Source organism: Hydractinia symbiolongicarpus, chromosome 12 (genome assembly GCF_029227915.1).
Source record: "Hydractinia symbiolongicarpus strain clone_291-10 chromosome 12, HSymV2.1, whole genome shotgun sequence".
Taxonomy (NCBI): Eukaryota; Metazoa; Cnidaria; class Hydrozoa; order Anthoathecata; family Hydractiniidae; genus Hydractinia; species Hydractinia symbiolongicarpus.
Window position 1 is genome coordinate 24,034,621 of NC_079886.1, and position 12,066 is coordinate 24,046,686.

Genomic DNA, 12,066 nt, shown 5'->3' on the forward strand with positions numbered 1-12,066 from the left:
CTCAAAAATCGATCCAGTGAAATACGAGTATCAGCAGCCATTTTGAATTTACTTTTGTCACATCGCAATACTATATCGTATTTCTTGTCTGTTACAGCTTAACCTTCTAGTATTGTCCATGACCCCGCTTTCCAGTAATAACAAAACTGAACTTCAGTACATCTGTTTTTTATATTTTCTTTTAGGTGTTTGCGAATAAACCCAAAGGGTTTGGATGAAGAAAGTAAAGATTATTTGTCGTTATATTTGTTGTTGTTAGCTTGTAATAAAAGTGAAGTTCGTGCCAAGTTTAAGTTTTCTATATTAAACGCCAAACGAGAAGAAACTAAAGCTATGGGTAAGTAGAATGATTGCGAGTTCTATTAATAAGTCTTTTTTGACTCAGGCGCGCCCTGTACGTATTACCTCACAACTCCATTTTTTGTTTCAGCTTTAGTTGCTTAAGTAAAAAAATTATTTCAGCCTAAATGTTTCTATGGAATTATTATGTTTAATATTAAATTTTTACAGTTCCTTGCTAAAAAACCCGTGTTGTTCAACTCTTTTCATTGTTTTTTTCACCATGATAGAAAATTTGGTGCGATATAGCATGGGTTTCTTTAGGTCAGCAACCAATGGGAATCAATTAGTTGCTTTTAAATGTTTAAGACGGTTACATGAATTCACAAACATCTTCAAGGAGACTGCGATTAATTTTTCATGTGCCCAACCTTTTTTGTGCAATAATAGCTATACTCGTAGGTGTTAGTGAGTGCAACTAAAATACAATGCTGCTTTTCCACTATTCCAATCAATCGACTTCTGTAAGCCACTATTATAATCGACAAAATTCCAGATTTGTGTAAGCCACTAATATCGGTATTTAACAGGTGGTTTCGTAGTACCGGTAAAAAAATTATTTTCCACAAATTTTCAGTGCGCATTGTGCGTTTTTGACGATCACTTGAGGGCGCTCACTTCAGCATTTACGGTCTAACAATATGCATAAACAGTACGCTGTGTACGTGACTATATTCTTTATTTTTTCAGAAAGTCAAAGAGCTTATAGGTTTGTTCAAGGGAAGGACTGGGGATTTAAAAAATTTATACGTAGAGATTTTCTAATGGATGAAGCAAATGGACTGTTACCAGAAGATAAGTTAACGATGTTTTGCGAGGTAAAAATTGTTAGATGAATTCGAGCATTTTATTGGTTTGATAAGAAGTGTTGAAATTATTCGTCCAGATCTATTACACAAACTGAGAAGTCTTAATGATATTAATATAAATTCTTATACGTTTTGTTTAATTTACTGATACAGATGTTGCAGCGATATGCTGCAACAATTTTAAAGTTAGAACTATTGATTTCTGTTTTTGACATAAAACACTTTTTAGAATGTAGTGTTCCTTTTATAAATTGTTCGATCCTTAATGACATGCTTTGTTATGAGGACGTCCTCATTTTCGACATTAGTTTATGCCAGAACTATGGTATATTTTATTCCGGTTTCGGACATCTAGATATGTTGCTATGCAACCACTTTGATGCCTTAAAAGAAGTCAGAACATGTTATTCTGAAAGGATTTAGAGATAAAAAATCAAAACTTTGACTTTTTAAGAGAGTCTTTTTAAAAACTATAATTCGAATGTTGCTTATTTTTCATTCTGTAAAGTCTTCTAACCAAAAAAACGTTTTAAATTTGTTCCGGTGATTTTCTTCATTTTCTCAAATTAGAAACCCCAGTAACATTGGGAACCTTTTTAGGTGAGTGTAGTAGCGGATTCCGTGAATGTATCTGGACAATCTCTGATGTCGAGTTTAAAAGTACCGGAATCGCAACTAGCAGAAAACATGACAAATTTATTAGACACTGGACAATTCTCAGACATGGCGTTAAAAATCGGAGACACTAAAATACCTGTACATAAAGCGATATTAGCCGCGCGCTCGCCTGTCTTCTCCGCCATGTTTCAACACGATCTGGAAGAAAACAAACAAGGCTTTGTCACGATAACTGATCTCGAACTAGACGTTTTAAACGAGATGCTGAAATTTATATATACTGGCAAAGTAACGCAGTTAGGAACAATGGCTGACACGTTGCTGGCTGCTGCAGATAAGGTAGTTGACTGTTTCTTTCACTTTGTCATCTTCTACTTAATACCTTTGCTACTTCTTTGTACTAATTTTCGCGCGTACTGATTCGCGCATATGGAACCAAAAGTATAAATTCGCGCGTATCTATATTTGAGCATTTAACTAGTGGAAATAAATCGAAAATTTCGAATTTCGGCTTCTTAATTTGAGATGAAATCCCTTTGAAAGCAATGACGCACTGTTTGCGAATTTTTTTTTTTAGATTTTTACGCAAATATGCAGAAATTTGTAGGCCTTAAATTACGAAAAAGGTCTAAAATTTGTACTAATCCTTCTCAATTTTTTTGTCTTCTTTCTACATACCACTCCGACTAAAATTGTTTTTCTCTTTATTTAGTATGCTTTGGAGCGCCTAAAAGTGATGTGCGAGGAAGCGTTAGCGTCAAACTTGAACATCGATAATGTTTGTGACGTGCTTATACTTGCTGATCTTCACAACGCACAGCAACTTAAATCTGTTGCCATAGATTTCACAAACAGGTAACTCTTGTTATGTCCATTACACTTCTGTTGAAATAATAAGTACCCTAAGGTCGCGCGGTCTCGTTGCTATTGAGACTAGGTTAGGTCAGCTTTTGGTTCTGTGGCAATGTAAATTAAACGATACTACTCAGATAATGTCGCGTGCACGACACGTTCCTATTAAGAATTGGTGAGGTCAACTTCTGATTCTGCGGCAATGTATATTAACCGGTACTACCCAGAAGAGAAGAGGAGGAAATTAAAAATTAGGGAGCGGTAGAATGGTTGTCTTTCTTGATAACTTCCATAGTGCTTTCAACACATTGTGATAAGGAATCTCTTTGCAAATCTCTTTGAATTTCATTATAAACAATGCGTTGATAGCAGTGCTAATAGGAGCTGGTACGTTATCTAGACAATATAATCATAATGACACGATTTCATAACTTGCTTAATCATCAATTCATGCATTCTAGTGCTGTGTTGATTCATGCACGCTCCCAGATCTCTTTAATATAAACCTCAGATGAGTATCAGATATGTGTGGAACGGATATAAATTTACTTTGCATATAATGCAATGTTCCAGTTCACTTTCATCAGATGCGCTGAATTATTTGTTCTTTTATTTCTCTTTTAGTCATGCACAAGAAGTGATGGACCATTCTTCATGGCAGAGACTTATAAAAAACCATGCTAATATAGTAGCTGAAGCATTTCGTGCGTTGGCTAGTGTACAAAGTTTTTCATGTTCACCGCCTCGGAAGCGTCAAAAAACTGCGCGAATAGAACCCTGTGTTTAAATATATTTTATTATATGTACTTCTTTTACCTAATCTGTGCCAGATTACATTTGCCACAAAATATTGCAGCCAATCAGGAATATGCGGCGTAATTCTTGAAGGTAGTATTGCAAGGATTTGGTTCCCAATGGGTTTCCTATTGGGAGTAAATTTTCGCGAAACGAACCAGAAAAGTCACGATTTTCTGAATTGTGAGTTGTTAGTGAAATATGCTAAAACGAAATGTATAAGGCGGGTTTCCACCCAAACAAAAAAATAGTTAATCGATCGACCAAAAAAAATACAATCTTACTTTAGAAATGTAAACATAGTAAAATTTTCTCACTGTCTATCCTTTCAGTATGAATATGAACAATGTATAAGGCAACCAACTGCCGCTACCCTTGTTTATACTGTTACTCATGTTTATAGTGGATAGAAGGTGGTGAAATAGGTATCGCCTTCTGGTTTCACTATATAATCTTTTTATATATTACCTTAAGACATCGCATATCGCGGATTATAGGAATCATCACTCCCTTCTAACAAGGCTTCTTCAAAAAAACTTTTAATTGAAAAGTTTCCCGGTACAATTCAAATAAATTTGATAGTAGCAAAAAAAGCAATTCGTGGATATTTGGGAAACCGATATCGTAGCAGAGTTTAGTTTGTTTTTTATAAAAGTTATGACTGTGTCAGGAGGTGTCTTCAGTTAGCTTTTCTTGTTTGAGTTGGCTCTTTGATAAATCTGTTTCTTCTTTTTTTTTGAGAAGGGTTGTTACTTTTTGTTTTCTATGGCGTTTAGCAACGGGGGGAACCCAAGAGATCAAAATATACTAAATATGAGAACTCAAGTGAAGTAGCTAAATTAAAACACCCAAATATTAAGGAGTGTTTAAATTTGACAGATTTACCACCCCAATTAAGGATTTGTCGTACGCTTTAAGATGAGGGGGTTGTCCATGCTACTATGCGGAAAAAGAACGAAGAGCGAAAGTTATTTCCAGTTTTTTTTTTTGATGTGATACTGTGATGTGGCGCAGAATTAATGATTACCTTATTAACATGATCGAAAAAAGCACAGAATCAGTCTCGAAGACTTCTTTAAAGTACAAAATTTCAAACCTTTTTCTTTAAATCCCCAAACTGATGTGAAAGCCCTAGACTAACTTAATATTGCATAAGAGACTAAAAATCAATTTATTATGCAGGCGTGACATACAGATGTTTGTTTTTAGCGACATTCTGAAAAAGTTGTATTTGTACATAATAAAGATGTTTGTACAAGAGATGTTATACAGACCAACTGTTGTTATATACTGCTGAGGCTAGATATCTCACCTTGTTCCTGGGGTAAAAGAAAAAAGGCGCCTATTAGGACGAGGTTGTTTAGAAATTGTTGATGAAATCAAGGTGCTTTATTACACAAGGTATGTATGTTTTTCAATCATCGGTGTAAATCTTATAAAAACGACTGGAATAAATTAAGTAATCAACTTGCGGCCAATGCACTGAACATACTAGGAACTTTGATACAGTAAAGCACGAAGGCAAAGCAAGAAAGCATGTGGACATTCCACAAATTTAAAAAAACGCGCTCATAAGTGATAAAAAAATTGATTGTTTCGAAAATAAACAAAAAAAGTTGAAAAATACCTTTTTCAGGCGTATAGAGTTATTGTCGAAACCAGTTCACTTCCATATTTAAATGAGCTTATCAAATTTAATTCCATTACTATTTAGTCTTGGGGCGGACTGTATCCCTGTCACGTTTTGTTTGACTAAATTTTCGTCCAAATATAATGATAGGATGAGATTGAAATGCCTAAGTAGAAATAACAAACCTGTTTGCATAAGCGTTTTTTCCAGCAGGTAAAAATTAGGGTCTGGCTGTGCACTTATTCTCAATTAATTTTTACGCTAGATAATTCCCCTGTGTAAATCTTAATTGAAACGTGATTTTAAAATCAACTTTGGTCCAGTTATATTTTATGTTATAAATCGTAGGCCGAATAAAGTTTTGTTAAAAATTGTAAAATTAAAGGTTTTTCTTAAACTAATATTGTGGCAGAAGAGAAAAGACCTTTAGGACTTTTTTCTTATGCGGAAGGTAAAAAAAAATTTAAGTTGACACCCTATTTTAGTGGAAATCCAAACGTTAAAATTTTTGCTTTAAAAACCTAACTTTAGGTACCAAGAATTTTTTTTGACATGTAGATAGATTTTTTGACATGTAGATGTAACAAAATGGAGAGAAAAAATTTAAAATTAAAGCTAAGAAGGAATTTTCAGCTTTTTTTTAAACTTTCTGTTTTTCGATCGTTGCGGTCTGTTGTTTATATATAATCGCCAGCATAATCGGTATCAGTTACTAAAGTCGACTATCGAATTCATACTTCGTTCATTTTTTTAACCATATTCAGGAGTTTTTATGATAATTAGTTAAAAGTCGTAGGCGCTCTTTCCGACGTTCTGCGATAAGTCGGGAACGAAATTTCTTTTTGGATTCTGCACTACAATGTAACCCGACTTTTCGGGTTAGGCGCATGCGCATGAGCATAGTATAAATGCACGTGTTGTATCCTCGGCCAAGCCTCAGTCTTTAGTCGCGTGGAAAGCATCGCAAACTTTAAACAGCATGTCGAATCCTGAAGAACTCGATACACGTATCCAACAGCTGGTGGAAGATACACTTCAACGACACCAAGAGCAAACATTGGCAGCTGCTACCTCTGTTGCTGAAGTAATTGCTTCACGTTTCTTAGACAGCAACAAGTTACTCCAATACTGTTGTTTTTTCTGTTCTAATTTTTATTAGGAAGATGTGAAAAGAATGGGAATTTTTACAACTCAGTGCATCTTTGTCCCCAGGATCTCTACCCCTGAGCCGTTACACGGAGCCATCATCCTGACCCATTACTGTTATTGTGGAAAATATGCTTCAGAATTAAAATAATGACAATAGAAAAGAAATACGTTATCATCTACGTAGTTGGTGTCTGTGCGTTGATTTTTATATTACAAATATCATTCAAGCGAACGATTGGCTAAAACAGGTCTACAATTGTGGAATGAATGTAATGAAACACTCCAAACAAAGCGGCACATGCTATACAACCCAAGACGGCAATAAAAAGTCGGGAAAGGGGGATTTGGGCAGGCGTTTTATTTTTTCCGCGATTTTGAAAAATAATATTCTTTTTAAACGGCATAAATTTTTTAATTTCCACACTATAATTTTTATCTGTTATTATTGTAACTTTGTATAAATTGAAATCAAAAAGAGTGTAATAAGTTGGCATGTTGGCAATAGTGGCATGTTTTTTTCCAAACGCAACAAATGAAAGTCAATAAAACGCACCCTTATATAGTCAAGTCATGAATGATTGACATGACTTCTCTCTATAGAGTGGAATGTGCCACACCCAAATAGGCGCGACACACCTACGTAGTTGCTTCACAACGAGTAAATATAGTACACTCAAAACAAAATATTTCATATATGGTAAAAACATTTTTACTGTGAAATGGGATACATTCTTTCATTTCTCTTTTATTTTACAAAGATTCAATATAATTATATTGCCAAAAAATAGACATATAAAAATAGATAACATGAATATACAAGAAAGAAAAAATTGTATCCTTTACATGACATACATAATGACCCAGTTATTATATCGCAGAAAAAAACCCTTTCCTTCAATATATTTTAAATTACGGATTGAAAACTAATAAAAATAATAATAATAATAACAGTAACGAAAAAAAAAAATAAAGATATAAAAGCTGAATCTCGAGTCCTTTTTTCATGACATCACGCCTCGAACAAACTCTAAAAGTAAAAACAGGGTTTGTGTTAACAGCATTGCAGATCGACATCCAAATTATATTTCCGCGTCGAGATTTTATTTTCGCGTTTATGTAAAGCTTGGTTTCTTTTAGTTGTTGTGCAACTGACGCAGAGATAACATTTGTTGTGTAACATCTCTTACAACAAGTGTTTCCAATAAGTTGTAACAGTGACTGTCGAACAATAATTGATGGACAATTTTTTTAGAAAATTATGTTGATGAATCTTGATTCATTCGCCTTTCATTTTATGGGCATCCAATTATCAAAATGTTTTGTAAATCAGACATTCAAGAAAAAGTGAATTTCGAAACGAGGCTTAAAGTAAATGTGAATTTAAAAGACCATAAAATTTCACGTGGAGTAAAAATCCGACATTTATTTTAATTCGCTTTATTTAATTCAACCTCCAGGGTCACAGAAAATCTTTCATAATTTTGTGACTTAAAAACGTTTGTTACTACGAAATCTGAGGACAACAGTATGAAGCCCTCTCCTACTATGCTTCTTTACACGTGGTCGAAGAATAGCAAGGGAAGGGTTTCCTGGCTACTAAAAATCTGGTTCATTAAAAGTATTAAGTAATTTACCTTCATAATTGACCATGCCAGAGTTATCTTCCATGCCCTGTACCAATACATCTACATCTTCAGATGACAACTTCTCACCCAGACTTGTTAATAGATGCCTTACTTCAGCCACGCTTACCATACCATTGTTTTCACGATCGAAGATGCGGAAAGCTTCAGCGAAGGCTTCCATTGAACCACCGTTTTTCTTTTTACTTTGAGCATGATATAACGGAATGAATTCCTCAAACGTGATTCGCTTTTGTCCTAGTTTTCAATACAAAATGTGGGATTTTAAATTTTTGAAAAAATTGCACTTTCAGACAAATTTTTCTTTTAATCTGCGACACACTGATTACTGGTACAAAAGAAAATATTTTAACACAAAGCCGAGCTGAGTAAAAAACGCAGCTGCAACATTAAATTGTGCGATGAAACATAATGAAATCTGAATATAAATACTCAACTAGTACAACAAAAAATTGAACTAAAAAAGCTTAAAAATTTCTTCGTTTTTTGGTTTTAAATTCCATAACAATGTCTAGGCCGGAGATAGTACGCCACATTTATACAATTGAATTATTAAAAGTGTAACTTCGAATCACAAGAAACAAGGATGCCATAGAAATTGAAAACTAATTGGACTGATGCAGAATATAAATATTTTGGACTTTGACAAATAGATGCTCCTAAAAAATCCCTAAAGATTTTTATGAGTTTTTTTAAAATATAAGGTAATTTTAGGATTTTATTAGAAGGTATGGGAACACTATCATATGTCTGACCAACACACATTTCTCACACTTGTCTCTTTGGCAGCATGAAAAAGAATTAAAGAGACTGAAATGGACTTGCCATAGCATCAAAAGTACCTAAATAAAAAATCATTTTACACGTTCATTGGTTAAAAATGTTTTGGTTGGAATAGTAAAAATAGCTTTTCACCTCTCTTGAAAAAGTATATATATACAACTATAAACTATAACATAACCTAACATCTTTTCACAGGGTAATCAGAAAAAATAAATTAAACACAGCCTTAAATTGACCATATCGCAAACACGTACATATAGAGTTGTAGTTAAAAGATCAAGACATATTTTTGTGATTATTTTTATCAGGGAGTTGAATAATGACTTTTAATACCTACCAGTTGGATCAATTTCTGCAACGATTTTTTTAACTTCAGCTTCTGTTGGGTTTAGTCCGAGTGCTCTTAACATTTCACCAAGGCTACTACATTCCACTTTTCCATCTCCTTGTTTGTCGAAAAGTGAAAAGGTGTCGCGGTATTCTAAAACAAAGACAAAAAAGTTGACTTATATACATAGTTCAAAGCGAACTGATTTTTTAATTTCTTTAATGGACAACTTTTTGTGTAAAGGAATGTCTTGATTTTACCTTGAAGACAGTGCATGTGCTTGCATTTGGGTGGGTATAAAAATAATAACAGTAATCAAAGAAATTCAAAAAACAGAAATATTTTCCTAAATAAGAAGAGGAATACATTTGCAAGAATCAATGAATTTTGCCAATACCCATTTGTGCACACTTGTCTAAGTTATTTTTTCTAGGCCATCTCTATATAAATGTTCGTTCATTATATATCAATTTATAGCTTCAAACAGCAATGCAAAATGCAGTGGACTAGTAGGTGTTTTGAAAATAGTTATTAAAGTATCAAAACATTTTGTATTTGGCTAGATTTATGTTGCTTCAACTTGATTGTATGGCATATTTTTCTCATAAATCAGCATTCTTATTTTAATTGACGAACAAACGTAGCCTGCATCACAAAAGGAGCCAATAGAATTTCATTTTAGCAAACCCTGCAATATCACTGACTAAAACTTAACTGCAACATTCGAAGATAAACAAAGATAGCCCTTTCCTAAGCTGTTTCCAGACTTATTGGTTATGAATTTTTGATTGAATGTATTGTACATACAATTTGTCGAGTAAGAAAACTACTTGATGTAACAACACAAAACTGTATTACTAGCTGTCTAAGAGAGAGATTTTCCTGATTTTTAGCTATATATATTCTAAGAAAACTATGTGATATAAACCTTGCCAATTAACACAAATGACAAACATATTTGAATTCAGCATCAAAATTTTGGAAACATGCAAATTTTCAAGTTTCAACTCTAGACAACTCATTAGTCTCCATTAGTAGTCAAACTTCTGATATTTTATAAAGAAATGACCACGCAAATAAAATGCAGTAAAAATGTTTTACTACAATTGAATACAACGGTTAAATTTAAATTACACAAGTCCTGTTCTAATACTCATATGGTATTCAAAATACCCTATCCTATATAATTTTTGCTGATAAATCGAAATATGCTACTCATTTTCCTCAAAAGTTTTTTTTTCTCTTTTTTTGGTTTTATTTATTTTAAAAACATATAGTGTATATATATATATACACAGCCAGTTAGGGTCAAGTTAAAGAAATGAAAATTATTTCTATATATATATATATATATGGAATTTTTTTTAAATGTAGAAATTATCAGATTTTTCAATCAGGATAATTTTCTGTTTTTATTAAACTTGTTTTGATTTAACAGAAAAAGGTATATATTTTAAGATTTTAAGTAAAGAGAAATAATTAAGGTTTCTAGAAATGATTATTTTACATTATTTTTCTCCAGAAAATTAAAAACTAAACTGAAATTCTTGTGTTGACAGTTACATATGAACCAGTAAGGCGGACGTCACAAATATTTGGTGTTAGAGTCCCCGAACCGACCTTAATTTTTGATCAAAATTTTTGATATACTGAGTCGGAAAAACTAGAATGACAAAAAATATTATATGCTTGTTGTCTCCACACAGCCACCAATATTGTTGTGCTTGGCTTTAAAATGCGAAAAGGGTTCTGAGAACTAGTTGAAAATGGCACGCGGAAACTCTATTTAAATAAGGTGCCAAATTTATCATTAAATATCGGTGATTTAATGGCGTGCGTTGATGGCTGGGTGGTTGGATACAACTCTACGAATTTTTGAGTTATCATTTGCCGACCGACTGACCGGCTGACTCTATTTTCGGTGCTCAAATGACTCTTAACACAACATATTTATGACGTCCGCCTAATCAGAATTTAAAATGCCTTGACAATTTTTTTTAATTTTTTTCCCTTTAGCTGTAATTTGAAATTGTTGGAGCCCTGATAGCACTGTGGAAAAAGATCAGGAATAATTTCCCCATTTAAGAATTCTGAAAATGGTTGTAGAAATAGTTTCAGTTTTTGTAACTTTATATATCTGAACTGACAATATATATCTGTATGGCATTACTTAAAATCCACAGAAATAATATAAAAAAGAAAAAAGCTTTTTGCTATTTAAAGTCTAAATTCTTTTTATAAGTGATGATAATTGCTAGATTTATAACAATACGAAAGTATTAAAAAATGACAATGCTTTGATTACATAAAGAAATCTAAACATTTTATATGCTTACCAATCATTTGATCTTCTGAAGACTATCCTCATAAAAAAGATAAAACAAAAAACAATAAATAAATTACACAATTTGTTTAGCTAAATCTTCTTTCTTTAAAAACAAACAAACTTTAAACAAAAATTTGGCTACCATTTTTAATATTTGAAATTTTACTGAGAAGACAACTCCCAACTTTGTTGTATCACTGTAAGTAGCAAGCTAGCTTTTAACAATCCAAGCTTCTTCTTGTTAATAACTACAGCTATAAAAATTAACTAGTTAGCTACACTGTGTAAAGCTATTCCTCACTGTCTTCCTACTGATTTTACTCAGATAAAAAACAAAACATAACCAATAGGGACAAGACGGTTAAGGCTAAAATATTTTCTCATAGAAAACGACTGAGTAGAAAAATAAAAACTGTTTCAAAACATATCTATAGCTATATAGTTTGCCCAGCTAATGTCCTTTTTTTAATCCTGGCACAGAGCGAATAAAGTTAGCTTAATGGCTACGCTTAATGTTTCTGTCCAGTGACTAAAGATTATACATGGTTTAAATGCATGGTTTAAATTAATTGGACCCTTACTGAGTTTCAAAATATTAAATTTGTTTACCTTCATTATCGTCGTAGGATGGCATTTTGAAATCTTTTTTTGTTGTTGTTGAGTCGACGAACCTTTTCACTTGCAACAAAATCTTATGGGAAAGTAGCGTAGTTTCGTGTCGCGGTATACGACACACTTCACTCCCCTTTCAAAGTAAAAAGCTATGAGTGTCTTTTTTTATCAACACAATAAAA

At 32.8% G+C, this 12,066-nt stretch overlaps 2 protein-coding genes across 5 annotated transcripts in view; one reads left to right on the forward strand and one right to left on the reverse strand.

Moving 5' to 3' along the window:
* The window catches only part of LOC130621938 (speckle-type POZ protein-like), a 46,223-nt gene extending 41,533 nt beyond the window's left edge, over positions 1–4,690 (forward strand). For both annotated transcript variants that reach the window (XM_057437305.1, XM_057437304.1), the window contains exons 3-7: positions 186–337; positions 1,030–1,157; positions 1,749–2,105; positions 2,479–2,621; positions 3,243–4,690. In XM_057437305.1, coding sequence (XP_057293288.1) covers positions 186–337; positions 1,030–1,157; positions 1,749–2,105; positions 2,479–2,621; positions 3,243–3,405 — 943 coding nt within the window. In that variant the 3' untranslated portion in view covers positions 3,406–4,690. The remainder of the gene's footprint in view (positions 1–185; positions 338–1,029; positions 1,158–1,748; positions 2,106–2,478; positions 2,622–3,242) is intronic.
* Positions 4,691–6,878: 2,188 nt separating this feature from the next.
* Positions 6,879–12,043, reverse strand: LOC130621940 (myosin-2 essential light chain-like). 3 transcript variants are annotated; one of them, XM_057437309.1, is made up of 5 exons: positions 11,882–12,023; positions 11,283–11,304; positions 8,956–9,099; positions 7,827–8,072; positions 6,879–7,219 (listed from the first exon to the last, which is right to left on the reverse strand). In XM_057437309.1, the coding sequence occupies exons 1-5, from the start codon at positions 11,885–11,887 to the stop codon at positions 7,194–7,196; spliced, it is 444 nt and encodes a 147-aa protein (XP_057293292.1). In that variant the 5' UTR covers positions 11,888–12,023; the 3' UTR covers positions 6,879–7,193. The 3 variants fall into 3 exon arrangements, with proteins under 3 accessions (XP_057293292.1, XP_057293294.1, XP_057293293.1); XM_057437311.1 differs by lacking the exon at positions 11,882–12,023 and adding an exon at positions 11,415–11,432; XM_057437310.1 differs by lacking the exon at positions 11,283–11,304 and having other exon boundaries at positions 11,882–12,043.
* Positions 12,044–12,066: the final 23 nt, after the last annotated feature.

Bases quoted from the DNA above. Each gene is read 5' to 3' on its own strand.
- LOC130621940 (XM_057437309.1), bottom strand. The intron at 9,100-11,282 runs GTAAGCATATAA...TCTTTGTTTTAG, and splicing joins TTCAGAAGATCAAATGATTG to AATACCGCGACACCTTTTCA. The intron at 8,073-8,955 runs GTAGGTATTAAA...ATTGAAAACTAG, and splicing joins TGCAGAAATTGATCCAACTG to GACAAAAGCGAATCACGTTT.